This window comes from Salmo trutta, chromosome 31 (assembly GCF_901001165.1).
Source record: "Salmo trutta chromosome 31, fSalTru1.1, whole genome shotgun sequence".
In the NCBI taxonomy this organism is placed as follows: Eukaryota; Metazoa; Chordata; class Actinopteri; order Salmoniformes; family Salmonidae; genus Salmo; species Salmo trutta.
In genome coordinates this window covers 19660748-19688449 of record NC_042987.1, presented here as the reverse complement: position 1 = coordinate 19688449, position 27702 = coordinate 19660748, and the positions used below count along the sequence as shown (strand labels likewise).

Sequence of the window (27702 nt, the reverse complement as noted above, 5' to 3'; positions counted from 1 at the left end):
TGCCACTCAGGAACATTCAATGCCATCTTGGTAAGCATCTCCAGTGTAGATTTGACCTTATGTTTTAGGTTATTGTTCTGCTGAAAGGTGAAATTTGTCTCCCAGTGTCTGTTGGAAACAGACTGAACCAGGTTTTTCTCTAGGATTTTGCCTGTGCTCATAGCTGTATTACGTTTCTTTATATTACAAAAAAAAACTCCCTAGTCCTTTCCGATAACAAGCATACCGATAACATGATGCAGTCACCACCATGCTTGAAAATATGAAAGGTGGTACTCAGTGATGTGTTGGATTAGCCCCGAACATAATTCTTTGTGTTCAAGACAAAAAATGAATTCCGTTGCCAAATTTTTTGCAGCATTACTTAGGTGCCTTGTTGCAAACCGGATGCATGTTTTGGAATATTTGTATTCTGTACATGTTTCTTTTTTTACGCTCTGTCATTTAGCTTAGTATTGTGGAGTAACTACAATATTGTTGATCAATCCTCAGTTTTCTCATATCACAACCATTAAACTCTGTAACTGTTTTAAAATCCCCATTGCCCTTATGGTGAAATCCCTGAGCAGTTTCCTTCGTCTCCAGCAACTGAGTTAAAAAGGACACCTGCATCTTTGTAGTGACTGGGTGCATTGATATCCAAAGCCTAATTTATAACTTCACCATGCTCAAAGGGATATTCAACATCTGCTTTTCTTATTTTTACACATCTACCAATTGGTGCCCTTTGCGAGGCATTGAAAAACCTCCTTGGGTCTTTGAGGTTGAATCTGTGCTTGAAATTCAGTACTCGATTGAGGGACCTTACAGATAATTTTATGTGTGGGGTACAGAGATGGGGTAGTCATGTTAACCACTATTATTGAACACGGAATGAGTCCATGCAATTTATTATGCGGTTTGTTAAGCACATTTGTACCCCATAACAAAGGGGTTGAATACTTATTGACTCAAGACATTCCATCTTAAACATTTTTATAAAATGTAAAAAGTTTCTACAAACAAAATCCACTTTGACATTATGGGGTATTGTGTGTAGATCAGTGACACACAATCTCAATTTAATAAATTTTCAATTCAGGCTGTAACACAACAAATGTGGAAAAAGTAAAGCCGTGTGAATGCTTTCTGAAGGCACTGTATTTGATACCATTCCACAAATTCAGCTCCAGCCATTACCACGAGCCTATCCTCCCCAATTAAGGTGCCACCAACATCCTGTGATTGCAGATAAGATTACATTAAAAGTACATGGTGCAAGTGATCATTGCTGTTCGAGATTTTGCACAGATTATTATAGCAATTGTGAAGATCTCCACAAACCTGTGACCTTTCCATGCTATCTTGAACATGCACTCTTTCTATGATTACATATGAAGACATGTAGGCTAACCTCAAAATGTGCTCATGAATGTGTTACTCATTTTAAGGTTGAATAAATACTGTTGCATTAGTTTGTAAGAGAGTAAGTAGCCTAAAGTTAAGGCTATTAAAAAAGTAATATTGCATTGTGTTTGCTAAACAATGCAACCAAATATCAACATTTAAAGGATCTCTAATGATTGGATAGGTTCATCTGAGCCACTGGCTTAATCCTATTCTTTAACTTTTACAACATTGATTCAACCAGTTTGTGCCCAGTGGGTAGTGTTCAGTGACCCTCCTGCTGGATGGAAATGAACATGTTTTCTCTCAGTATGCATCCTCTGTCTGTTGTACCCATAAATAGGAGTAACCTGGTTAACTTTCATCCATCATATTTTGAAAAAGGGTCTATCAAATGGGCTATTTGGATACAGTTTGTTGTATACTTTTTATACATTTTGGACGACTTCATACAATTGTCTTTCTCTTTTTGTTTTCCGCATTTCAAAACAATTGTATACATTTCTCCATGTATTTTCTTGTCAGAGAAAGAGCACTTTTGACTGTAAAGTATTTTTTGAATAAACCTTGTTAAAATGTTGTTGATAAATTGAATCCCATGTAACAACCCTTTATGGTTATAATGATGAATAAGGTTCCAGAAATTCCTGTATTGAACAGTATTAAGACATCCCTTTGTAAGGGAGGCTATTAGGGAGGAGTTAATGACATATTACATATCTCAAGCAGTAGAAACAACTCTCACACACAAAGCTTCAACCTACTAGCGCTGACACATGAACAGAAAAACTACTTCCTTTCTGATAATCACATCAGTGCCCAGAAAGGTCACATTGGTAAGTTGTTAAAGTATCACTTCATTTTCCAGTCCATTTGCAGCTTGTAGGCTATTTACCAATAAGTTATGTAGTAACAATGAGTACTTTCTAGTATTTACTTAAAATAATTTTAAGCAATTAAAGAAATTAAAGCATAATCCCTAGGCATTTACTACATATATACTTGTATATACCGTATATACTTACCATTTTAACTTGCAATTTGTAAATACAGTACATAGGAGGTAATAGCAGACCATAAAATCAAATGAAAACACTATATTTACACCCTCTTAACAGGTTACGAGACCATGGCGGATTATGAAGACTTCTTGGCTTTTTTCAATGAGGACAATTTCACAGATTATAACAACTCTGTAGACCCCAGCTATGTCGTGGATGAAATGGTGAATCTGTGTGCCAAAACTGAGGTAAATAGATTTGGAGCCAAGTTCATCCCAACATTCTACACCATCAATTTCCTGCTAAGTGTGGTTGGGAATGGGCTGGTTCTATGCATTATCTACAAATACGAGAAGCTCACTTCCGTCACGAACATCTTCCTCCTCAACCTGGTCATCTCTGACCTGCTGTTTGCGTCCAGTTTGCCCTTCTTGGCCACTTACTACTCCTCTGAGTGGATCTTTGGCCCGTTCATGTGCAAGCTGGTGGGCAGCATGTACTTCATTGGATTCTACAGCTCCATCCTCTTCCTCACTCTCATGACCTTTGACCGATACCTGGCTGTGGTCCATGCCATTAACGCTGCCAAACAGAGGAGGAAGATCTACGCCTGCTTCTCCTCCGCAGTTGTGTGGTGTATCAGCCTTCTGGCCAGCGTCAAGGAGTTAGTTCTGTACAACGTCTGGAAGGATCCTCAGTCCGGACACCTTTGTGAGGAGACAGGCTTCTCCAAGGATATCATGAACAAATGGGAGCTGGTGGGTTACTATCAGCAGTTTGTTATCTTCTTTCTGCTTCCTTTGGCCATGGTCATGTACTGCTATGTTAGAATCACAGTCCGAGTCATGTCAACCCGAATGAGAGAGAAGTGTAGGGCAGTCAAGCTGATTTTTGTGATTGTATTTTCATTTTTTGTGTGCTGGACCCCATACAATATTGTGATACTGCTGAGAGCCCTCCAGATGTCCACCAGTCATAGTTTTGAGCCGTGCTCTGATGTGCTTGACTACGCTCTGTATGTGACTAGGAATATAGCATACCTCTACTGTTGTGTAAGCCCTGTCTTCTACACGTTTCTTGGGAAAAAGTTTCAAAACCACTTTAGGAAACTACTTGCAAAACATATCCCATGTCTGAAGAGTTATATCGTCACTAACCAAAGTAGCCAAAGTAGAACAACTTCTCAGAAAAGCCCACATACCATGTATGAATACTAGAGAGGAACTGGTCTTTAACCCAGAGATTATTGATGTGAATTGTGAATAATGTATATACTTTTGAGGGTTTTATGTTTACTATCTCAAAGAATTTCTCAATCATAGCAATACAACTTGAACATGCAATTTGTATTCTGTGTAATTTTGCTTCGGACTTTATGTACTCAACATTTTTTGCTAAACTGTAAATTACAAAAAGATACAAATGATGTTTGAAATATTTTAATCAATGTTTGCACGCAGGACTCGCTTTGGATAAAAGCGTCTGCTAAATGGCTTATATTATATTATTATTATTTTTACAAGAAAGTGTACATTTTATTTGCTTCAGGAGCTTGAGCTGTTTCTTTCCTTGTTTTTTTTTACAATAATTTTTATTGGATCACATTAAAGCAACACAATCGATAAATAAGAATAAAAAAAGTCCCTTTTTTGAACAACTCCCTCTACTATTACGCATCTTTAAATCTTTGCATTAAATTGTTGATAAAATAAATGAATAAAGAGTTGTGAAATAATGTATTTACTCAGCATGCGGTTCTGAATGTTGACTGACTGAATGTAGGTCTACCTGTATTGAGAGATGCATATTCTATGCTCTGTCATACTATCTAGGCCTCTACCATTTTCTAGTTGGCATAACTATCGTGAAAGAAAAACTATTTCTCCACTCTAGCTATTTTCAGAGCAGGCTGTTCTTGACATTACTTAGAACTCCCCTTCTCACACTTCCCTTGACAGAAACACCTTGGAGAACATCCTGTTAGTCATCCTTTTTTCATATCTCACTTTGCTTAACATTTTGAGCTGGTTGCAGTACAAACAAAAAATGCATGAAATGAAATGTATGCATTCACTACTGTAAGTCGCTCTGGATAAGAGCGTCTGCTAAATGCCTAAAATGTAAATGTAAGAGATTACGATGGTGTTCTCCACAAGCGTCTTGGGACTTGTTTGAAGTCGGTACAGCCGATCTGCCAACTTCTGTCTGTAGCGTAAACTGTGTAACAGTTTGGGCTGCACACTTGGTTGTTTTACTCTAGGAGTAAAACAATGACCAACAAGACTTGTCTGAATGTCCTCTGGTACCAGTTGAAAAAACATTATGGAAGTATGTGTATATGGTGACTGTTTAGTGACAAAAATAAGGGGTTAAATACATTTTTTTTTAAATAACAATGTTTCCTGATCTTTCTTATGTCTCAGATATAGGACAGACACAGATCTTTTTGGGGGGGGCTATCTGTTCCATGTAGCGAATCTGTTAGTCAATGCATTTGTATTTTTTTTTAATGATTTTTTTATTCAACTATGCAAGTCAGTTAAGAACAAATTCTAATTTACAATGACGGTCTACACCGGCCAAACCCGGACGACGCTGGGCCAGTTGTGAGCTGCCCTATGGGACTCCCAATCGCGGCCGGTTGTGATACAGCCTGGATCGAACCAGGGTGTGTGTAGTGACGCCTCAAGCACTGAGATGCAGTGCCTTAGACCACTGCGCCACTCGGGGTAATAGCAGTAAAGCTAAATAAACGTTTTCAGCAAATATATATAGTACCAGTCAAAAGTTTGGACACACCTACTCATTCAAGGGTTTTTCTTTATTTTTACAATTTTCTACATTGTAGAATAATAGTGAAGACATCAAAACTATGAAATTACACATTTGGAATCATGTAGTGACCAAAAAAAAGTGTTAAACAAATCAAAATACATTTTATATTTGAGATTCTTCAATGTAGCCACCCTTTGCCTCGATGACAGCTTTGCACACTCTTGGCATTCTCTCAACCTGGAATGCTTTTCCAACAGTCTTGAAGAAGTTCCCACATATGCTGAACACTTGTTGGCTGCTTTTCCTTCACTCTGCGGTCCAACTCATCCCAAACCATCTTAATTGGGTTGAGGTCCGGTGATTGTGGAGGACATATCATCCGATGCAGCACTCCATCACTCTCATTCTTGGTCAAATAGCCCTTACACAGCCTGGAGGTGTGTTGGGTCATTGTCCTGTTGAAAACAAATGATATTCCCACTAAGCGCAAACCAGATGGGATGGCGTATCACTGCAGAATGCTATGGCAGCAATGCTAGTTAAGTGTGCCTTGAATTCTAAATAAATCAGTGTCACCAGCAAAGCACCCCCACACCATCACACCTCCTCCTCCATGCTTCACAGTGGGAACCACACATGCCGAGATCATCCATTCACCTACTCTGCGTCTCACAAAGACACGGCGGTTGGAAACAAAAATCTCAAATTTGGACTCATCAGACCTAAGGACAGATTTCCACCGGTCTAATGTCCATTGCTCATGTTTCTTGGCCCAAGCAAGTCTCTTCTTATTGGTGTCCTTTAGTAGTGATTTCTTTGCAGCAATTCGACCATGAAGGCCTGATTCACGCAGTTTCCTCAGAACAGTTGATGTTGAGATGTCTCGGTTACTTGAACTCTGTGAAGCATTTATTTGGGCCACAATCTGAGGTGCAGTTAACTCTAATGAACTTATCCTCTGCAGCAGAAGTAACTCGGGGTCTTCATTTCCTGTGGCAGTGCTCATGAGAGCTGAAACTTTAAAAGTTCTTGAAATTTTCCGGATTGTCTGACCTTCATGTCTTAAAGTAATGATGGACTGTTGTTTCTCTTTGCTTATTTGAGCTGTTCTTGACATAATATGGACTTGGTATTTTACCAAATAGTGCTATCTTCTGTATACCAACCCTACCTAGTCAAAACACAACTGATTGGATCAAACGCATTAAGGAAAGAAATTCTACAAATTAACTTTTAAGGCACATCTGTTCATTTAAATGCATTCCAGGTGACTTCCTCATGAAGCTGGCTGAGATAATGCCAAGAGTGTGCAAAGCTGTCAAGGCAAAGGGTGTCTACTTTAAAGAATCTAAAATATATTTTGATTTGTTAAAACATTTTTGGTTTCTACATGATTCCATATGTTTTATTTCATAGCATTGATGTCTTCACTATTATTCTACAGTGAAGAGAATAGTAAAAATAAAGAAAAACCCTTAAGTGTGTCCAAACTTTTGACTGGTACTGTATATATTTTTTATACTTCAAGGGGATTTAAAATTCCAAATCAAAAAGCTAAATGATCCTTGGTATGACCTGGTTCCCTGGTAAGAGATTACACCTAGCCCTGGAATAAAAAGCATGCTCATTGGAGGTTCTCCTAGGCTTAATATGTGTCTGAGAAGCCAGCCCGAAAGATCTTAAACATCATTCTTCAGTGGAATTGTACATCAGTTGTTTACCAGATGGCTATGCTGATTTACAAGTGTTTCAATTTACAGAGGTGAGAAAACCACAGACTCTTTACAAGAAGGACTTCCTTTGTTTTGGTGAGAATGTACCAGTCACATCACAAGTAAGATTCAAAGTACCATATACAAAAGTACAAAGTAAGTCCTTTTTAGACAAAGTTGTCACGGCTGTCGAAAGGAGAGAACCAAAGTGCAGCGTGCGTGTAGTTTCACATTTGATTTAATCTGTGAAACGTTGCAATACATATATAAACTGAATTGACAAAACAAACCGTGACGCAGAGGAGAACAAACACTACTTGTTACATGTTACGTTTTTCTTGCTCCCCATTTTCCCATGTTAGTGTGTTTGTGTCCTAGGCATTACAGGTGTACCTAGTTGCGGCTGACGATGGTCGGCGTGGCTGTAGCCGATTGAAGAGAGGATATCTGTTTGTCGTGTGAAAAGAGAAGAGAGAGAGGGAGACATGTTTTGTTTGATTATTTGATGATTTGTTTTAATTTATCTTTGTTTGTGTTTCAGTCTGTCCTCCACCCTACCTAGGTCCTGGAGAAGGGAAAAGGTAGACCTGCCCATGGGTAGACCTGCCCATACATTCCCATGTAGATAACCCATTGTTTTATACACTAGGTTAGCCGGGCGGGTGTCACCCTTGTATTTTCTTGGAACCAGGTAGGACAGTGGGTTAGGGTTTAGAGTGTGTTAGGAAGGATTAGGTGTGTAGAAGAGGGACCTTTTGTTTATTTTCATTATTTGGACCCCGATCCCCAAACACTCCCTTCTCTTACCTTCCCTGGTTGTGGTTGTTAGTTTTTGTTTTCTTACTGATTCTTTATGGGTGTTTTATATTGTTTGTTTAATTACTTTACTAAACATCCCCTGAGGGCTAAAATTGAGTTCTGGTTGTGGTCTGATTATTTTTGCTCATTACACCCCACATTTCTTCCCCTTTCATCTGTTTTACCTGGTGTGTTTAGGCCCAGGCATTTACATCTCCTCCGACGACGAGCTACACCCGAGGGGAGAACGTAATACTACTCAAAAATAATCACCCACAAAACCCAGGAAGAAAAACCCCTACTTAAATATGATCTCCAATTAGAGACGAGGACCAGCTGCCTCCATTTGGAGATCATCCCAAACAAGCCAACATAGAAATACAAAACTAGAACCTAACAACATAGAAAACATAGAAAAACACAAAACACCCCCTGTCACGCCCTGACCTACTCTACCATAGAAAATAACATCTTACTATGGTCAGGACGTGACAGAAGTAAATGATATGCCTTGATAGGAGTCAGGTAGCCAATCCTAGTTACCATAGAGGAAGACAATGTTAGGGAAAACGGTACAAGACAGAAATTCTGCATTAAAACAGACTTATGTAAATAGTCTGTTACGTTTAGAAGTTTTGTCTCAGGGAAGGTGATGCAACATGTAATGGGCACATGGTGGCACTATTCATCACATAGTGCAGTGGTTCCCAAACTTTTTATAGTCCCGTACCCTTTCAAACATTCAACCTCCAGCTGCGTACCCCCTCTAGCACAAAAATGGTGAATAACTCACCACAGGTTAATGAGAAGGGTGTGCTTGAAAGGATGCACATAACTCTGCAATGTTGGGTTGTACTGGAGAGAGTCTCAGTCTTAAATCATTTTCTGTATTTAGTTTTCATGCTAGTGAGGGCCGAGAATCCACTCTCACATAGGTATGTGGTTGCAAAGGGCATTAGTGTCTTAACAGCACGATAAGGTCAAGTTAAGAAACTGAGTGCAGCCCTATCCAGAAATCTGGCAATGGCTTCTAATTAAATTAAATTTTCACAGAACCACTTGTTGCAATTTGAATGAGGCTCTCTTGTTCAGATATCGGTAAGTAGACTGGAGGCAGGGCATGAAAGGGATAACGAATCCAGTTGTTTGTGTTGTCTGTTTCGGGAAAGTACCAGTGTAATTACGCCCCCAGCTCACTCAAGTGATTCGCCATATCACATTTGACATTGTCCGTAAGCTTGAGTTCATTGCACACAAGAAAATCATACAATGATGGAAAGACCCGTGTGTTGTCCTTGTTAATGCAGACAGAAAAGAGCTCCAACTACTTAATCATAGCCTCAATCTTGTCCCGCACATTGAATATAGTTGCGGAGAGTCCCTGTAATCCTAGATTCAGATCATTCAGGTGAGAAGAAACATCACTCAGATAGGCCAGTCATGTGAGAAACTCGTCATCATGCAAGTGGTCAGACAAGTGAAAATAATGGTCAGTAAAGAAACTTTAAGCTCGTCTCTCAATTAAACAAAATGTGTCAATACTTTGCCCCTTGATAACTAGTGCACTTCTGTATGTTGTAAAAGCGTTACATGGTCGCTGCTCATATCATTGCATAGTGCAGAAAATACAAGAGAGTTCAGGGGCCTTGCTTTAACAAAGTTAACCATTTTCACAGCAGTGTCCAAAACGTCTTTAAAGCTGTCAGGCATTCTCTTGGCAGCAAGAGGCTCTCGGTGGATGCTGCAGTGTACCCAAGTGGTGTCGGGAGCAAACGCTTGCACACGCGTTACCACTCCACTATGTCTCCCTGTCATGGCTTTTGCACCATCAGTACAGATACCAATACATCTTGACCACCAAAGTCCATTTGATGTCACAAAGCTGTACAGTACTTAAAAAACATAATTTCATGTTGTCCTGGTTTCCAGTGGTTTGAAGAAGAGGATGTCTTCCTTAACTGACCCCCCATAAACGTAACGGACATATACCAGGAGCTGTGCTAGGCCCGCAACGGCTGTTGACTCATCCAGCTGTAACGCATATAATTCACTGGCTTGTATGTGAAGCAGTAATTGTTTCAAAACATCTCCTGCGATGTCACTGATGCGTCGTGAAACAGTGTTGTTTGATGAAGTCATTGTCTGTATAGTTTTTTGGCCTTTTCCCCCAGCATTGTCCCAGCCATATCTGCGTCAGCAGGAATAATTAAGTCCTCCACAATAGTATGGGGCTTGCCTGTCCTAGCCACTCGGTAGCTCATCATATAAGACGCTTCTAGCCCCTTCTTATTAATGGTATCTGTTGCTTTTATACGTCTTACTACTCGAAAGTCGTCTTTATTCTCGCTCAAAAAACTCCCGTGGCTTATTTTTCAAATTGTCATGTTTAGTTTCTAAATGTCTGCGCAAGAGTGAAGGTTTCCTGCGAGAGAGTAATGGTAAATGTGATTGGATGTTTATTTGACTAGGCTACCTGTACTTGACATTGTGTTGTTATTTCGCTGAACACTAGATGGTTTACTTTTATTTTTGGTAGTGAAACGAGGCTACTCAGGAACGAAAAAGAAACTCACCCAAATGTATAGCCCCGTTGGAAAATATAAATGTACTGTTTGAAAATGTGAAGAAAAAAAATATATATTTATGTATAAAATATTTTTTAAATGTGAATCACATTTTTATTTGGCGTACCCCCGACAGCATTGCGCGTACCCCTGGGGGTGCTAAGGGTCCTACACGGATCCCAAAAGGGTTCTACTTGGAACCAAAGGGGGTTATTCAAGGGGCTAGCCAAAGTCCCCTTTTAGGTTCTAGATAACAAGTTTTCTTCTAAGAGTGTAGTGCTTTTTCCCCCCCTACTTTACATTTGCTCTTTTTGAGGTTTTCTAAAATAATAAATTCCATCCTAGCCAAATTTCCTCATCTTCCTCTCCTACGGTGCATTCGGAAAGTATTCAGAACCCTTGACCTTTTCCACATTTTGTTACGTTACAGCCTTATTCTAAAATGGATTAGATATTAAAAAAATAGCAATCTACACACAATACTCCACAATGACAAAGTGAAAACTGTTTTTTAGAATTTTGGGAAATGTTTTTTAGAATTTTGGGAAATGTATAAAAAATAAAAACTGAAATACCTTATTTACATTAGTTTTCAGACCCTTTGCTATGAGACTCAAAATTAAGCACAGGTGCATTCTGTTTCCATTGATCATCCTTGAGATGTTTCTACAATTTGATTGGAGTCCAGCTGTGGTAAATTCAATTAATTGGACATGATTTGGGAAAGGCACACACCTGTCTAAATTAGGTCCCACAGTTGACAGTGCATGTCAGAGCAAAAACCAAGCCATGGGGTTGAAGGAATTGTCCGTAGAGCTCTGAGACAGGATTGATCTGGGGAAGGGTACCAAAAAATGTCTGCAGCATTGAAGGTCCCCAAGAACACAGCGGCCTCCATCAAGTTTGGAACCACCAAAACTCAACAACTTCAAAACATAGACTCTGACCTGTCCAATGAGCCAAACTGATTAAAGAATCCCACAGTACCCAAACATCATCTATCTCTGTCTCTCTCTCTCCCAAACACACACACCACACACAGTGCAGTATTTAGAGTATATAGAGCAGCTTTAAGTGATACAGTCTACTGTGTGCTCACTCCTCCTCTGCCTCTCTCCATTGCTTTCTGTGTCGTCTGTTGCTGTCTCTCTTGTCTGCCGTCTTCTGCTGTTGTCTCTTAGTTTTATATGTTGCTGTCTCTTGTCTACCCTCCTCTCTTGTCCTGGTTGTAAAAAGTGCAAAAGTAAACAATTGTTTTAAAAAGTAATTTCTCAAGGTTTTTTCACCAGCAAATTCTTTATAAGCCATGTTTTGCTTTTTCACTATATTTCACTTCTTATCATTTGGGAAAATAAATACAATTAATTATAATCTATAGAGCAGTTTGAAGTGATACAGTCTGCTGTGTACTCAATCCACCTCTGTTCTCTCCATCTGCCCTCTTCTGTCACTTTCTCTGTGTCTTGTCTGTTGCTGTCTCAGGTTCTTGTTTGTTACTGTCTCCTTTGTCTATCCTCTTTGTTATGGCCTGTTCGGTTCTTCTGGTGTCTCTCTCCATCATATCCTATTCTTCTGTGCGGTCTCTGTGTCTTGTCTGGTGTGTCTCCATCATATCTTACTATTCTTTTGCTGTCTCTGGGTCTTATATGGTGTCTCTCTCCATCACCTATTCTTCTGTTGCTGTCTCTGTGTCTTGTTTGCCGTATCTCTTTAATTTTGCAATCCAAAACGGTCAAGGGGATACTGGGTTAGCTTAACTTGTTTTGGGCCTGTGTATGGTTTATCTAAATCCTCCTCTTCCCTACCATTTGTCCCTGGCTGCTGCTGTTTTAAGTGCTTTACTCGCCTACTGTTCTCCTCTGTCCTCCTCCTTGGCTCATCTGAAAGGTAGCAAGGTAGAGGTGCTGATTTGGCCTCGTTTTAGATTTGGTTAAATAAGAAATGCTAGCGTCCCTGACTGAATTCAAACGTGAGTTGGTTTCGGGGTGTGGTTTGATTTGGGTGTCTCGCATGTGTGTTCGCAGGTGGGAAGGGTCCGGGTGGGCATCTATCCGCGGTGGCGGCTCAGGGGCGGGACGCAGACCCCGCTCCACCACTGGCTCACCCCACTTTGGTGGCTCCTCTAGAGCGGGGTCCCTCGCCGCCGACCCCGGACTGCGGACCTTCACCGCCGGCCCCAGACAGGCGGGCGGCTCTGGCTGCGCCGAACTGGCGGGACTTGCAGTAGGCCTAGCTCTGGGCGCAGGCACAGGACTCACCAGGCTGGGGAGACATGCAGGAGGCCTGGCTCTGGGAGCAGGCACAGGACTCACCAGGCTGGGGAGACTTGCAGGAGGCCTGGCTCTGGGCGCAGGCACATGACTCACCAGGCTGGGGAGACATGCAGGAGGCCTGGCTCTGGGTGCAGGCACATCACTCACCAGGCTGGGGAGACATGCAGGAGGCCTGGCTCTGGGTGCAGGCACATGACTCACCAGGCTGGGGAGACATGCAGGAGGCCTGGCTCTGGGTGCAGGCACATGACTCACCAGGCTGGGGAGACATGCAGGAGGCCTGGCTCTGGGCGCAGGCACATGACTCACCAGGCTGGGGAGAAATGCTGGAGGCAAGGCTCTGGGCGCAGGCACATGACTCAACAGGCTGGGGAGACACACTGGAGGTCTGGAGCGCCAAGCTGGCACAAGACGTGCAGGGCTGGGGAAGCGCACAGGAGGCCTGGTGCGTGGGGCTGGCACAGTCTTCACCAGACGGCTAGCACGCACCTCAGGACGAGTATGGAGAGCTGACTCAGGTGACATCAATTCGAGGACATGCTCCGTAGGGCGAATGTCGTGCCTCATGCACCAACACAGCAGCTCTCTCATAGCTCCCTCCTCCAATCTCCCCATCAACTCCTTCACTGTCTCTGCTTCGCTCCCTTCGCTCACCTCCAACTTCACCCCGACTGGCTCTGGTTACATCCTCGGCTCCGCCGACCGTCCCGTGTGCCCCCCCCCAAAAAAAATCTTGGGGCTGCCTCTCCTCCTCTTGCTGTGCCAGCCGATCCTCCCAGAAACGCCGTTCTGCCTTCGCTGCCTCTATCTCCTCCGGCGGGCGGCGGTATTCTCCAGCCTGTCTCCAGGGTCCCTTTCCGTCCAGTATCTCTTCCCAGGTCCAGGAGTCCTGAACCCTCTGCTCCTCCTTACCACGCTGCTTGGTCCGTTGAAGGTGGGTGGTTCTAACGGCTGTCTTTGGAAGAAGAGGACCAAGGCGCAGCGTGGTGAGTGCTCATCATTTAATATATATTCTGAGAACACAATATACAAAGAGAAAACGACAGCCAAACAGTTCTGTCAGGTCTACAAAACACTAAACAGAAATTAACCACCCACAAAACCCAAAGGAAAACAGGCTACCTAAGTATGGCTCCCAATCAGCGACAACGATGTACAGCTGTCCCTGATTGAGAGCCATACCTGGCCAAAACAAAGAAATACAAAAACATTGAAAAAAGGACATAGAATGCCCACCCTAGTTACACCCTGGCCTAACCAAAATAGAGAAACCCTCTCTATGGCCATGGCGTGACAGAGACAATATTTTCATGTTGCACACCTTTCAGTTCTCATTAAATGCTTTCAATATTTGTATATGAATTTCTACAATTTATAGTTTGTTTGAGATTTTTAAGCCATTGAAATTTTGAGTTTTTTGAATTTTTACATATTGACCCATGTACATTGTATAATTTACAGATGGTCCCTAACTACTAACAATTTTGTATATATGTAAAAAACTAACCCCATAGGGCAGGGGTTCTTAAACATTTTCAGCCTGGGACCGAAATTAGAAATGCTGTGTTTTCCTGGGACCCAAGCTTAGGAACATATGCAACTATACATAAATATTGGTACATTTCATTGCCCTTATACCTAAAACAAATGCAATATAGACAAAAACAAATAATGAAATGAAATAGCCATATAAATAGCTAGTCATGTTTATTTTCCCCCATTAAAAACACATATCTGTCTAGGTTGGAACTGTTGCTGTTAAAATTCAATAAATCAGTTTCATTCGGAACTGGAGCAAACTGATTGATCACATCACACAGATGCATAACAGAACAGACACGCAGGCTTTTGATAGTGCAACCCTAAGTAACAGTACAGATGAAACATGATCAGGCCTAATGTACAGCTTACTGTAGAAATTATTGTCGAAAGGCAGTCTAGGTTGGAGCGGTTGCTGTTAAAATAGAAGTCATGTTTTTTTCTGAACTGGAATAAACTGATTGATCCAGGTTGTATCACATCCGGCCATGATTGGGAGTCCCATAGGGTGGCGCACAATTATCCCAGCGTCGTCCAGGTTTGGCCGTCATTGTAAATAATGATTTGTTCTTAACTGACTTGCCTAGTTAAATAAAGGTTCGATTTAAATAAAAAACATTTTAAAAAACAATCACACGGATGTATTCCAGAAAACGCACACACACAGTCCTAATGAGAGGTGTGTGGCTGGTTGAAGTTTTCAACAAGCATGTCTATTCTGGGCTGTTTTTGACTATGCAACACTGAGGTCATGCTCAGCATTGAGACTGTTTCTGTACTTGTTTTTTCAGTAATCCAGAGTTGAGAACCCTGACTGACAGGTATGAGGTGCCAAACTGGACCAGAACATCTACTGCTTTCTCAGACAGGCAGGAGACAGCTTCCTGCTGTAGATGAGCAACCCAGAACGGTGTGTGTGTTTGCCCCAAAAAGTATCTTGCTTCAATCAGTTTATTCCAGTTCAGAATAAAAATGACTTGTATTTAAACGGTTCCAACCTAGACTTGTTTTTAACAATAATTTCTACAGTGAGATGTACAGTAGGCCTGATCACTTTTCATCTGTACTGTTATTTAGGATTGCACTATCAGTAGCTAGCTAACTTGCTTTGGCTAACGTTAGCTATTTGCTTTGTACAAGGCCAGGGGATTGTTTGAAAGAGAAACTCACATATACTACTGAGATAGTACTCCCTTATTTCTGCTTATCATCACCTTTTATAAAATGACAACAATGCCCTGCTAGCTGACTTACTTTTCCACTGTCGAAGCACTTTTTCCTGAAGCACTCTGTCCTGTTCTGAAATAATTCCATGGTTATACCGTCATGATGTGGATGTTTGGTCAGGACGTGGCGTTATATGAATTTGTTCGTTTTGATTGACTCATTACTAAGCACTTCCCCGCACAAAACACATTGAGGGAGCTCCTCGTTAGTTCTCAAAGTTTATATGAAAGAGATTGGCTTTTCATGACGATTGAGCTCAGTCAGAATTTGTTGCTAGCATGAGTCCATTAGGCGAGTGGGAATGAGAAATCAGTGACTGACAGCGCATCATCTGCTGTCGAAATACAGCGCTGCAGCGTGTGGCGGTTGATCTTCAAAAATCTGGTAAACCGCGAAGCACACGGGCATTTCCCTCTCGCGCAGCTGCCAAACTGAGCAGAGACCACTGCAAAGCAGAGAGCGCACTGAACAGAGACCGCAGTTGCACTTGGCCAAATCAATTCCCTAAAAAATTATACATTTACTCTGACACGTCGCGACCCACCATTAACATGTCCGCGACCCATACATTTAGAAAGGCTGCAATAGGGATATCGAAAGTCAACCTACATTTACAACAGGCGATCGAGTCACATGCAGCAGCACTCCGAATGTATGATTATTTGTGTGCTGCCAGCTGTGGGCAGGATTAAAACAAACCCAACCTTAATTTACATTGTGATGCAGTCACAGCCACAAAACTCAGTTTTGGACAAACCTGACTTCATTACCAAAATTATCCTACTTACACTTTGTAGTCAATTTTGATAGTAGAATAAATATTTCTGACTCACATCGATGCCACATAGGCTGTTTTATAAATGAGAAGTTGTTTTTAGGGGTAGTTCCTGTTAAAAGTTACTGTATACTGACACGACCAGGGCAACTCAACATTAAAGAAAAATGTCCACAAAAAAATGAAAAATGTCCACAATTCCAAACATGGCAGATAAGAAGATACATAGCCCCTAGGCTATGTGAATATAAAGATTTTATTTGTTATATTATTTAACCTTTATTTAACTAGGCAAGTCAGTTTTAAGAACACATTCTTATTTACAATGACAGCCTACCAAAAGGCCTCCTGCTGGGATTAAAAATAAAAAATATATAAATATAGGACAAAACACACATCATGACAGAGACAACACAACACCACATACAGATAGACCTAAGACAACAACATAGCAAGGTAGCAACACATGACAACACAGCATGGTAGCTACACAACATGACAACAACATGGTAGCAGCACAAAACATGGTACAAACATTATTGGGCAGACTACAGCACAAAGGGCAAGAAGGTAGAGGCAACAATACATCACGCAAAGCAGCCACAACTGTCAGTAAGAGTGTCCATGATGGAGTCTCTGAATGAAGAGATTGAGATTAAACTGTCCAGTGAGTGTTTGTTGAAGCTCGTTCCAGTCGCTAGCTGCAGCGAACTGAAAAGACAAGCGACCCAGGGATGTGTGTGCTTTGGGGACCTTTAACAGAATGTGACTGGCAGAACGGGTGTTGTATGTGGAGGATGAGGGCTGCAGTAGATATCTCAGATAGGGGGGAGTGAGGCCTAAGAGGGTTTTATAAATAAGCATAAATTAGTGGGTCTTTCGACGGGTATACAGAGATAACCAGTTTACAGAGGAGTATAGAGTGCAGTGATGTGTCCTATAAGGAGCATTGGTGGCAAATCTTATGGCCGAATGATAAAGAACATCTAGCCGATGCCTCCGTAATCTAGCATGGGTAGGATGGTCATCTGAATCAGGGTTAGTTTGGCAGCTAGGGTGAAAGAGGAGCAATTACAATAGAGGAAACCAAGTCTAGATTTAACTTTAGCCTGCAGCTTTGATAGGTGCTGACAGAAGGACAGTGTACCATCTATCCATACTCCCAAGTACTTGTATGAGGTGACTACCTCAAGCTAGAGGTAGTAATCACACCAGTTGGGAGAGGGGCATTCTTCTTACCAAACCACATTACATTTGTTTTGGAGGTGTTCAGAACAAGGTTAAGGGTAGAGAAAGCTTGTTGGACACTAAGAAAGCTTTGTTGTAGAGCATTTAACACAAAATCTGGGGAGGGGACAGCTGAGTATAAGACTGTATCATCTGCATATACATGGATGAGAGAGCTTCCTACTGCCTGAGCTATGTTGTTGATGTAAATTGAGAAGAACGTGGACCCTAGGATTGAGCCTTGGGGTACTGCGTTGGTGACAGACAGTGGCTGAGACAGCAGATGTTCACTGCACTCTTTGAGAGAGGTAGTTAGCAAACCAGGCCAAAGACCCCTCAGAGACACCAATACTCCTTAGCCGGCCAACAAGAATGGAATGGTCTACCATATCAAAAGCTTTGGCCAAGTAAAAAAAATAGCAGCACAACATTGCTTAGAATCAAGGGCAATGATGACATCATTGAGGACCTTTAAGGTTGCAGTGACACATCCATAACCATAGCAGAAACCAGATTGCATACCAGAGAGAATACTATAGACCAGGGTCTTAATCTGTTTTTAATTCTCATTTTCTTTATGGGGGCGTGTTTGTTAACAATATCACTGAAGACGCTGGAGGTGGGAAGCAGGTACAGGGAGTATACATTTAATGAATGGACAAGTGACAGAACAGGAACAGCGACAGAGCAGAGAGAACAAAACGACATGACGACAACAATGCTGAAGCGGAAAACAACCTCGTGAACAGACAGATATACGGGAGGTAATGAAAGCAGGTGATTGAGTCCAGGTGAGTCCAATGAATCGCTGATGCGCGTGACGAGGGAAACAGGTGTGCATAATGATGGTGGCAGGTGTGCGTAGTGCTGGGCAGCCTGGGAGAGCGGGAGCAGGAGTGACAGTACCCCCCCCCCCCCCCCCCCAGTAAACTGTCCCTAATAATTAAGCAGCTCCATTAAAAACATTACACATAGCCTAGGCCTACTTAATAACTACTTAATAATTATTCGATTTCTTCAGTATCCTAGACTTCACAATCTCTTTTAGACCATGGTCTATAATGGATACTGAAGGGACATACATTTGTGAAATAATAATAATTTAGATATGCGTTTATGAGCATGTCCTCAGGTAGTGTAACTTTTCTCATTTAGACCATTTCTCCATCATTATTATAAAAAAAATACTAATGTGTAGGACACTGACACTATGGAGCATCAACAAAGGCACGTCAGTGATCTTTAGGTCTGAGTCGGAGCTCTAGAAAGAGGTTTCGTCTTGATGGTAAATGTGTTTTACTTTTGTTTCATGATAAGGACTTATATCAGACAAAGTATATAGAGCACATTTTTTGCCGAATTCCTAGTTGAACGCACTTAAGTCGGGAGTCGGAGATGTCCGAGTTCACAGTTTTTCTGAAAGCCGCAAGAGAGAGATTGCGTGCCTTGCGTAGAGTAGAAACCTATAATTTGTGCGTGGTGCGTGCATGGGCGGGGGCAGCAAAACGGACACTGAATTGATGCAAAATGGTCTGCAATTGGTCGAAGCTTTGTGGTACCCAGGAGAAAGACTGTATCGCACAGCAGCATCATTGTAAGAATGGTCCGAAAACCGGCTGACAAACCTGGAACATGGCCCAGCGGAGGATATAGAATATCATATTCTTAGAACATCAAAACATGACAAATGCCATAAGCATTTTGACGGTTCATCTATAATAGGCTATGATTCAAAGGCAGGTGACACTGACCCAGGTACGTTTGAATAAATGTAGGCATATTTGTCCAGCTGTCAATAAGATAGGCATGGCTAAATTGATACGTGCCAGTGTCCGAATCGATCTCTAGTTTAGATTGATGTATGTAATCACGAGATCTTTGCACTAGAAAATAATATAGTTGACGCCTCGTATGTGTTCTCAAACAAAGACATTTCTAGCCTTTTTTTGTGTGTTGTGATTGTTCCACTGATGCTGCATGCTATGTCATTGGATGCAGTAGAGTACGGCCTCTATATTGATGACCAGGCCAAAAGATTCGCCCCTGTAGCCAGGTTGGCTATGTAATGTCTCGTAGTGTTTGATATTATTATTATTAGGAAATTAGTATCGATTTCGGCATTCGGAGAGTGTTTTGATCGAGTCCGTATATCCTAGTCAGAGTAGGTAAATCCTTTTGGGATGCTCCACCATAGTAGGGGAAGGGACCTCTGCCAATCTTGTCATCATAGCACGCAAATTGGCCTACTCTTTTTGGTTGTTAGAGAGAGGGAGCGGGAGGGATGTGTGTGTGAATTTAAAATGCAACACGACATAGGATGGAGCAGAGAGAGGTGAGAATAGGAGGAAGGCAATATTTGTAGTTTACTAGTACTACTATAGTACTACTATACTATATTAATACAGCTACTGCTCCGGATGTTGATTAAGGCAGCCCCCCGCACCTCTCTGATTCAGAGGGGTTGGGTTAAATGCAGAAGACACATTTCAGTTGAAGGCCTGACTAGGTATCCCCTTTTCCTTTACCCTTGTATCATAGTAGGCCACCTAGAATACACAAGCTGTTCCAGACAATTCAACACTGCACAGGGAGATAGAGCCTCTTTCCATCAAAAGATGCAGTCAGTGCTCACAAGCAGCCGTAATTCTGACCATTAGCAGAGAGATTGGTCAGATTACTATTGATTCACCAGTGACCCTCAACGACTCAAACTACCATGTAGAAGGAGAACATGCTGTCTATTGATCCATGTTAAAATCACCACTGTGGAGGAGATAGCTTTCAGTTTGAACAAGCTATCTGAATACAGGAAATCTCCCTGCCTCATAAAAGTTGGAGAAGAATTCTATTTACCTGCCTGACAACTGTTTGCAGCCATTATTCTCATTTTTAAAAATGTGGAATGGATCTGATGGCCTGATAGACCATCCCTGACACTTCTTAGTGGTTGGCATATATTAGACCTACTTGGATTTTTGAGGGAGATTTGAGCGAGAATTTATGTATTTGATACACCGTACTGAGTACATTGGGGTGGCAGGGTAGCCTAGTGGTTAGAGTGTTGGACTAGTAACCGCAAGTTCAAATCCCCAAGCTGACAAGGTACAAATCTGTCATTCTGCCCCTGAACAAGGCAGTTAACCCACTGTTCCTAGGCCGTCATTGAAAATAAGAATTTGTTCTTAACTGACTTGCTTAGTTAAATAAAGGTAAAATAAACATCTAAATGTATATATTTTCTTCCTAAATATTGTTGGGCATGCTAAGTGTAGCATAGTTAGGTAACAATAGAGCTCCTTACTGGATGAGATACAGAGGAGAGCACTTTTATAAAATCCTCCAAAATTTCCCTCCCTGCTGCAGCCCTGCTTGGTTTAGCCTGGTGGGAGCTAAATGAGCAGGAAGGAGAATGTTGAACCACCACTCAGTAGATAGTAAAAAAATGCATTGAGTGAGTCATCAGCCAAGATCCCCAGTGCAGAGGTGCATGAGGAGGACTGAACACTGCTCCTTTGACTGGAAGGGTATCTGTGATGTTGTTGCTAATCCAGTGCAGTGAAGAAGAAACTCAGTATCTGGATGTAACAGAATGTGATGTATTGCCGTAGCTGCTTTCCCATGGTTGAACACTGCATGCTATGATCAGCTACGTGGTTTGTTTAGCGTCACGCTGCTGATTCGCTGTAGTGTAATTTGTGATGCTGTGATGATAACGCACCAGATCCTCTTCTTCAGATTAGTCTCAGTGAGTAAATCCAATGAGATTCAAATCATGAGCTTTATGTGGAGGTAGGTAGCCTACAGTATGGGATTAACTACAGTGTGGCATATTCATGCATCATGCTGGCAACCATCCAACCTTTCAAGAAAATGGCATCTTTTCTTTTTGCATCTTTTCTCCACAAAATGTTTCGTATTTCACTATACCTTTTTACTGCACCTTAATCACAAGGGATTTACAACTGTCCTTCATTTTACTAGTGTACATTTTACTAGTGGAATGAATTGGCAGCTTTTAAAATATGATAAGGATTGTATTATTTAACACTTTTGGCCTACTATTATACTGTCTGCATCCCTGCATTTATTAATCGGTTGGGAGCTCCTGTGAGGGAAGAAATATGCAGACCTACTGTGTTATGTAAGTGTACTAAGATGTCCTCAGTAGCTGCACAGTCAATATAGTACTGGGATGCTGATTAGCAATGAGCCAAGTTATCTCATATGGCTCCTAAAAGGAGTTAAGTAATAGTCCCATTCAGAGAGAAACATAAACGACTGCATAACATAAAAGTATTTGATCCCCTGCTGATTTTGTGCGTTTGCCCACTAACAAAGAAATGATCAGTCTATAATTTTAATGGTATGTTTATTTGAACAGTGAGAGACAGAATAACAAAACAAAAACAAAAAAATCCAGAAAAACGCATGTCAAAAATGTTATAAAATGATTTGCATTTTAATGAGGGAAATAAGTATTTGACCTCTCTGCAAAATATGACTTAGTACTTGGTGGCAAAACCCGTGTTGGCAATCACAGAGGTCAGACGTTTCTTGTAGTTTGCCACCAGGTTTGCACACATCTCAGTGGGGATTTTGTCCCACTCCTCTTTGCAGATCTTCCCCAAGTCATTAAGGTTTCGAGGCTGATGTTTGGCAACTCGAACCTTCAGCTCCCTCCACAGATTTTCTATGGGATTAAGGTCTGGAGACTGGCTAGGCCACTCCAGGACCTTAATGTGCTTCTTCTTGAGCCACTCCTTTGTTGCCTTGGCCGTGTGTTTTGGGTCATTGTCATGCTGGAATACCCATCCTGACCCATTAACAATGCCCTGGCTGAGGGAAGGAGGTTCTCACCCAAGATTTGACGGTACATGGCCCCGTCCATCGTCCCTTTGATGCGGTGAAGTTGTCCTGTCCCCTTAGCAGAAAAACACCCCCAAAGCATAATGTTTCCACCTCCATGTTTGACGGTGGGGATGGTGTTCTTGGGGTCATAGGCAGCATTCCTCCTCCTCCAAAAACGGCGAGTTGAGTTGATGCCAAAGAGCTCCATTTTGGTCTCATCTGACCACAACACTTTTGCCCAGTTGTTCTTTGAATCATTCAGATGTTCATTGGCAAACTTCAGATGGGCATGTATATGTGCTTTTTTGAGCAGGGGGACCTTGCAGGCGCTACAGGATTTCAGTCCTTCACGGCGTAGTGTATTACCAATTGTTTTCTTGGTGACTATGGTCCCAGCTGCCTTGAGATCATTGACAAGATCCTCCCGTGTAGTTCTGGGCTGATTCCTCACCGTTCTCATGATCATTGCAACTCCACGAGGTGAGATCTTGCATGGAGCCCCAGGCTGAGGGAGATTGACAGTTCTTTTGTGTTTCTTCCATTTGCGAATAATCACACCAACTGTTGTCACCTTCTCACCAAGCTGCTTGGCGATGGTCTTGTAGCCCATTCCAGCCTTGTGTAGGTCTACAATCTTGTCCCTGACATCCTTGGAGAGCTCTTTGGTCTTGGCCATGGTGGAGAGTTTGGAATCTGATTGATTGCTTCTGTGGACAGGTGTCTTTTATGCAGGTAACAAACTGAGATTAGGAGTGTGCTCCTAATCTCAGCTCGTTACCTGTATAAAAGACTCCTGGGAGCCAGAAATCTTTCTGATTGAGAGGGGGTCAAATACTTATTTCCCTCATTAAAATGCAAATCAATTTCTAACATTTTTGACATGCGTTTTTCTGAATTTTTGTTGTTGTTATTCTGTCTCTCACTGTTCAAATAAACCTACCATTAAAATTATAGACTGATCATTTCTTTGTCAGTGGGCAAACGTACAAAATCAGCAGGGGATCAAATACTTTTTTCCCTCACTGTACTTAGCCTGCACACACAGCAGATAATGCCAAGTGAAATTCTCACATTCTTCCCTGCTCTTCTCATTCTCTTCTTACTAATGTCTTATACAGCATGTGTTGTATATGGTGGCATTCCATCCATACTGTACACAGGTTGTATGGAGGCAGGCAGAAGACAAGTGACCTTGTTGCTGAAAAACAGTGGCAGAGTTGTTGAAGAGGATGCTTGGCATCTGGATGCACTTCCACACTGGAGGGCCAAAGAGTGGCTCTAATAAGACACGTCACTGTGCTGGTGGATTGTTCTCAGAGGGGAGTAGGGGTCTTGTCTATTCTGTTGGTCTACTGCCCAGGCAGAGTGACTGACAGAGAGAGAGACATGTATCTTCTATCACTGAGCCAGCAGTGTTTGTATGCGTGTGTGTGCGTGTGTGTGTTTGAGAGAGCGAGAGAGAGATTTAATTGAACTGAGAGAGAGATTTAATTGAACTGAGGGAGCGAGAGAGAGAGAGGGGCAGCGCACTCAATCACTTTTGAACAGTCCATTTCACACCCTGAGCAGGACAGGGCCCTGGAGTGTTCCTTACTGTTAGCACTGTGCTGTTTTGTTGTCTCTCCTCTCACTGAGAAGCTACTACAAGACAGTGGAGACACCTCCCAAAGCTCATGGGATTTCCTGTTGGTAATCTTCCCACTGTAGCTCCACTTTCTCTGCAGGATTGTAGAAATCGCTACCTCTAAAGTCTGCTCAGAGATAACCAACAGAATAACACATCTGCAGTGTTCTTAAAGATGGAGATAAAGGTTTTGATTGGACTTTATCTACTGTATCTCAAAAACAGGGATAGGAATGCTAAATGTGGGGCCTCCTTAACTTCTCTCCAGTAAAAGCTCTTCATCCTCCCCATTCACAGTTTCTCTTCTCTGCTTTTCTTCCCTCTCCTCCAGAACTTGTACCAGAACAGGTTTCTCGGACTCAGACTTGCAGCCATGGCCTCCCCATGTCGTTCATCCCAGAACCGTCGGCGCTGTAAGGACCCCATCCGCCACAGCTACAACCCCGAACAATTCCGCAACGTTAATTTCCAGAATGGGGTGCCGGAGGACGTGGCAGCCATGTACCGCTCCACCAGCGACACGGACCTGGTGACATCACACAGCCACTCCACGCTTACCGTCAGCACCTCGCTCTACGCCATCGGACAGACCCAGGACATCCTCATCTGCTGGGACATCAAGGAGGAGGTGGACGCTGGGGACTGGATCGGCATGTACCTCATTGGTGAGCACTACCATAACTTTTAGGAGAATATTTTTACTATTTAATTTTACCATTGATTTTCATGGAAGAGACCAAATGAATAATTAGTAGATGATAGAGCCAGATAGAGATGGTGAGATGAAGAACAGTTTATTTCCAATCTTGTGAAGCTGTTACACATCGGGTAGATCAAGGACAGGAACAAGAATGTGTTATTTCAAGTCTATTTGAAAGGTACTGCATGCAAGGTATATGGAGAGCTATGTGATGACTCAGGTCAGGTCTGCTTTCCCATATGTTTGAAGGTAATCTTAAGGTGTTCTGGTTTTCTGATAAGGTGCTCAGACTCATATCCACAGGTAATTGACAATGCTTGTGTGATAATGTAGTGTAACTTTGGGCTGGATTCAATCTGTATCGCCAAAGTTCAGCACTCTAGTGCGCTTGAAATGTAAAGGTGATTTCCGATTGAGCCGACATATGCAGCGTTTACTATGAATGCAGTCTCTGCGAATGCGGGAACATTGCCTTTAAACTTAAATTGCGCTGTAGTGCTGAACTTCCGCGATACGGATTGAATCGAGCCTTAAGTCTCACACCTTTCCTCTCTGTCTTACCTCTCTCTCAGAAGAGGTGTCGTCTGAGAACTTTCTAGACTACAAGAGCCGCGGAGTGAATGGTTCCCACAAGGGCCAGATAGTGTGGAAGATTGAGGGCAACTCCTATTTTGTGGAGCGTAAGTGCATTTCTGGAAATACATCCAAAACCACCTACATTATAATATGCTACTTCTCCCACACACTGAGAGAGCTGTTTTATAACGGATGTAGCATCTAGCTCTCAGAACAGGACACTGCTTCGTCAGTGCATATTGTAGATCTTTACGTAACACTGAAACAATCTCATATCCATTTTGTTTCTCATAACAGTTGTGCCCATACATTTGTGTCAATACATATGTTTCTTGACAATGCATATCTTTAGACTTCCATACTGTAACTATCAGGATTTCCCAGTACAAGTCCTTCTTACCCCGCACTGATTAAAGCAAGTCTTTTAGGCAAGAGATTCATAGAAATAAAATAATTTACACAGCCAAAGGATCCCATTAGCTCCACCAGACTAGAGAACCCACACTGACTGTACAGTACAGTAGGCCCCGGTGTGGACAGCTCTGCTTACACACAAGGGAAGTGGAACTAATAATAACTAACTACCATTGTGCCATCTTCCTCTCATATGGTCCTGCTAAGGTAATGATTTGTCAGCTGTGAGTGATTTTGTTATTTAGCTAGCTCTGCTTATTTTTTATTTACCTACAGTAAGACTCATCCCTCAAAGAGCTCCTCCCACCTCATTAGTACGGACAGGACATTCGCTAAAATCAGATATCAATCAATCTTTTCCCCAATACAGTTAGCTGGTGCCTGTGTACCTCTCTATAGGCCAGTCCGTGGTGTTTACTCCAAAGCATCTCTTTTTAGCTACCACAGTAGATTAGCAGGTTGGATAGAAGCCACTCAGATTGAGACTGAAACTCTGTGTAATGAAAGTGATAGTATTATCTGTCTGTCTGACTCTCAGGTCCTAATAACCCTGTAGCTGAGGACAGCTTGCGCTCTCTCTCCCCCAGTTTATTGGCATGTTGCTCAGGACATCTTTCTAATGGCGTCAGCATGCTTCAGTTCAGCTGGAGGCTAGCCAAAGTCGACTAGGCGAACCGAACAAGTGTGCTCGCATACTCCCTTAAAAGACCTTCCCTTGGAAAGCACGACAATAGTAGTTTGTGCATTTTGAGACACCATAGCCGGTATAAACTTCCTCAAAATAGTCAGAATTAACCGAAGATAACTCAAGAAATCTGTCATTAATTTTGCAGAGGAGATCTTAGTTGCGCATATTTATATCTAAGATGTTTGATGCAGTATTTCTCAATGAAAAAATTTGCACGAAAACAAGTTGTCTCTTTATTGAAGGATCCCTACTGCTGATCAATCACCGATGAAGGGGCATAGATTTCGGCTACCAACTTTCTGGCTTGCCTCCAGAAAAAATGTTGTGTGCCCGAACAGCCCAAGTCCAAAACGAAGAAAAACGTCACAAAATGTCTTCATAATATATGCACAAACTCTTCCGAACTGTTTCGGCTGGGAAGCATGCGGACGCCTTTAGGCCATACTGGTGTGGCTCTGGCCTGTTTTTGAAAGATGTCCAACTGTGAAATGTGATAAAGGTGCCAATAAACTGAGAAATCATGTATAAAACAAACAGTAGGTCATGCTAAAAAAGATAGAACAACCTCTCTTCTGTCCTCTCTACTCTATCCTCTTTCTTCTGTCGTCTGACTCTTCTTTCTTCTCAGCGGAGACTAAGATCTGTTTTAAATACTACCATGGTGTGAGCGGGGCCCTGCGAGCCACTACCCCCAGTTTGACTGTGAAGAACCCCTCAGTTCCGGTGAGTGTGTGGGACGACTACTTTGTCCAAACCTGGTAGTGCTACATGGGCTCTGTGTTCATTAGTGCTCCTCTAGGGGCACTGATGGGGTAGCGTGTGAATTATGGATCTACTGTATGTCTTTCAATCTGAAGGATATATCTTTGCATTGTCTGGGTTTGAGCTTATTACTAGAGCCCAAAAAACTCCTGACAGTTCCAGGATCAGCAATCCCTCTAGTTTCTCATCTATTGTCCAGCTCCGTACATTATAACTGCCTGGATTACTTGGGGTTATCAGACGCCATTTAAAGTGCCGATATGTAAGGTTTAGAAATCCATATATTAGATTGGTTACCGAAAAGATAACATCTGCAAATCTGTGTATGCAACCAATACATTTTGATTTGATTTGATTTAAGACCCACTGGAGGGACAGACAGAGGGAGAGGGAGAGAGAAGGGGGGAGAAATGGAGAGAGAGCGACAGAGGGAGAGATAGATGGAAACAGAGACCACACGTGCTGAGAGAGAGATCACGCACAGACAGACAGACAGACAGACAGACAGACAGACAGACAGACAGACAGACAGACAGACAGCACGTACAGTCAGAGATAAGCAGACAGATAAGCCACAGACAGAGATAAGCAGACAGATAAGCCACAGACAGAGATAAGCAGACAGATAAGCCACAGACAGAGATAAGCAGACAGATAAGCCACAGACAGAGATGAACAGAGGGTGGAAGGGAATTACAGAATTTCCTTCTGTTGTCCTTGTGCTGGCCCTGTTGTGGAGTAAACTGTAGTGTAAGTCGCTCTGGATAAGAGCGTCTGCTAAATGACTTAAATGTAAATGTAGTACAGGTCTTG

At 42.2% G+C, this 27702-nt stretch overlaps 2 protein-coding genes across 4 annotated transcripts in view; both read left to right on the top strand.

Annotated features, from left to right (window-relative positions):
- Window positions 1-2120: 2120 nt before the first annotated feature.
- On the top strand, window positions 2121-4124 carry LOC115169702 (C-C chemokine receptor type 4). The gene is made up of 2 exons (XM_029725600.1): window positions 2121-2222; window positions 2505-4124. Exon 2 carries the CDS (start codon window positions 2516-2518, stop codon window positions 3602-3604), a length of 1089 nt encoding a protein of 362 aa, XP_029581460.1. The 5' UTR covers window positions 2121-2222; window positions 2505-2515; the 3' UTR covers window positions 3605-4124.
- Window positions 4125-18021: 13897 nt separating this feature from the next.
- LOC115169700 (E3 ubiquitin-protein ligase HECW1) overlaps window positions 18022-27702 on the top strand; it is a 49352-nt gene continuing 39671 nt past the window's right edge. The window contains exons 1-4 of one of the 3 annotated variants that reach the window (XM_029725599.1): window positions 18022-18068; window positions 24081-24414; window positions 25022-25129; window positions 26756-26850. In XM_029725599.1, the coding sequence (XP_029581459.1) occupies window positions 24123-24414; window positions 25022-25129; window positions 26756-26850 (495 nt within the window). In that variant the 5' untranslated portion in view covers window positions 18022-18068; window positions 24081-24122. Of the gene's footprint in view, window positions 18069-18759; window positions 19033-24080; window positions 24415-25021; window positions 25130-26755; window positions 26851-27702 lie in introns of those variants that run through there. The other 2 variants (XM_029725598.1, XM_029725597.1) reach the window with 2 other exon arrangements.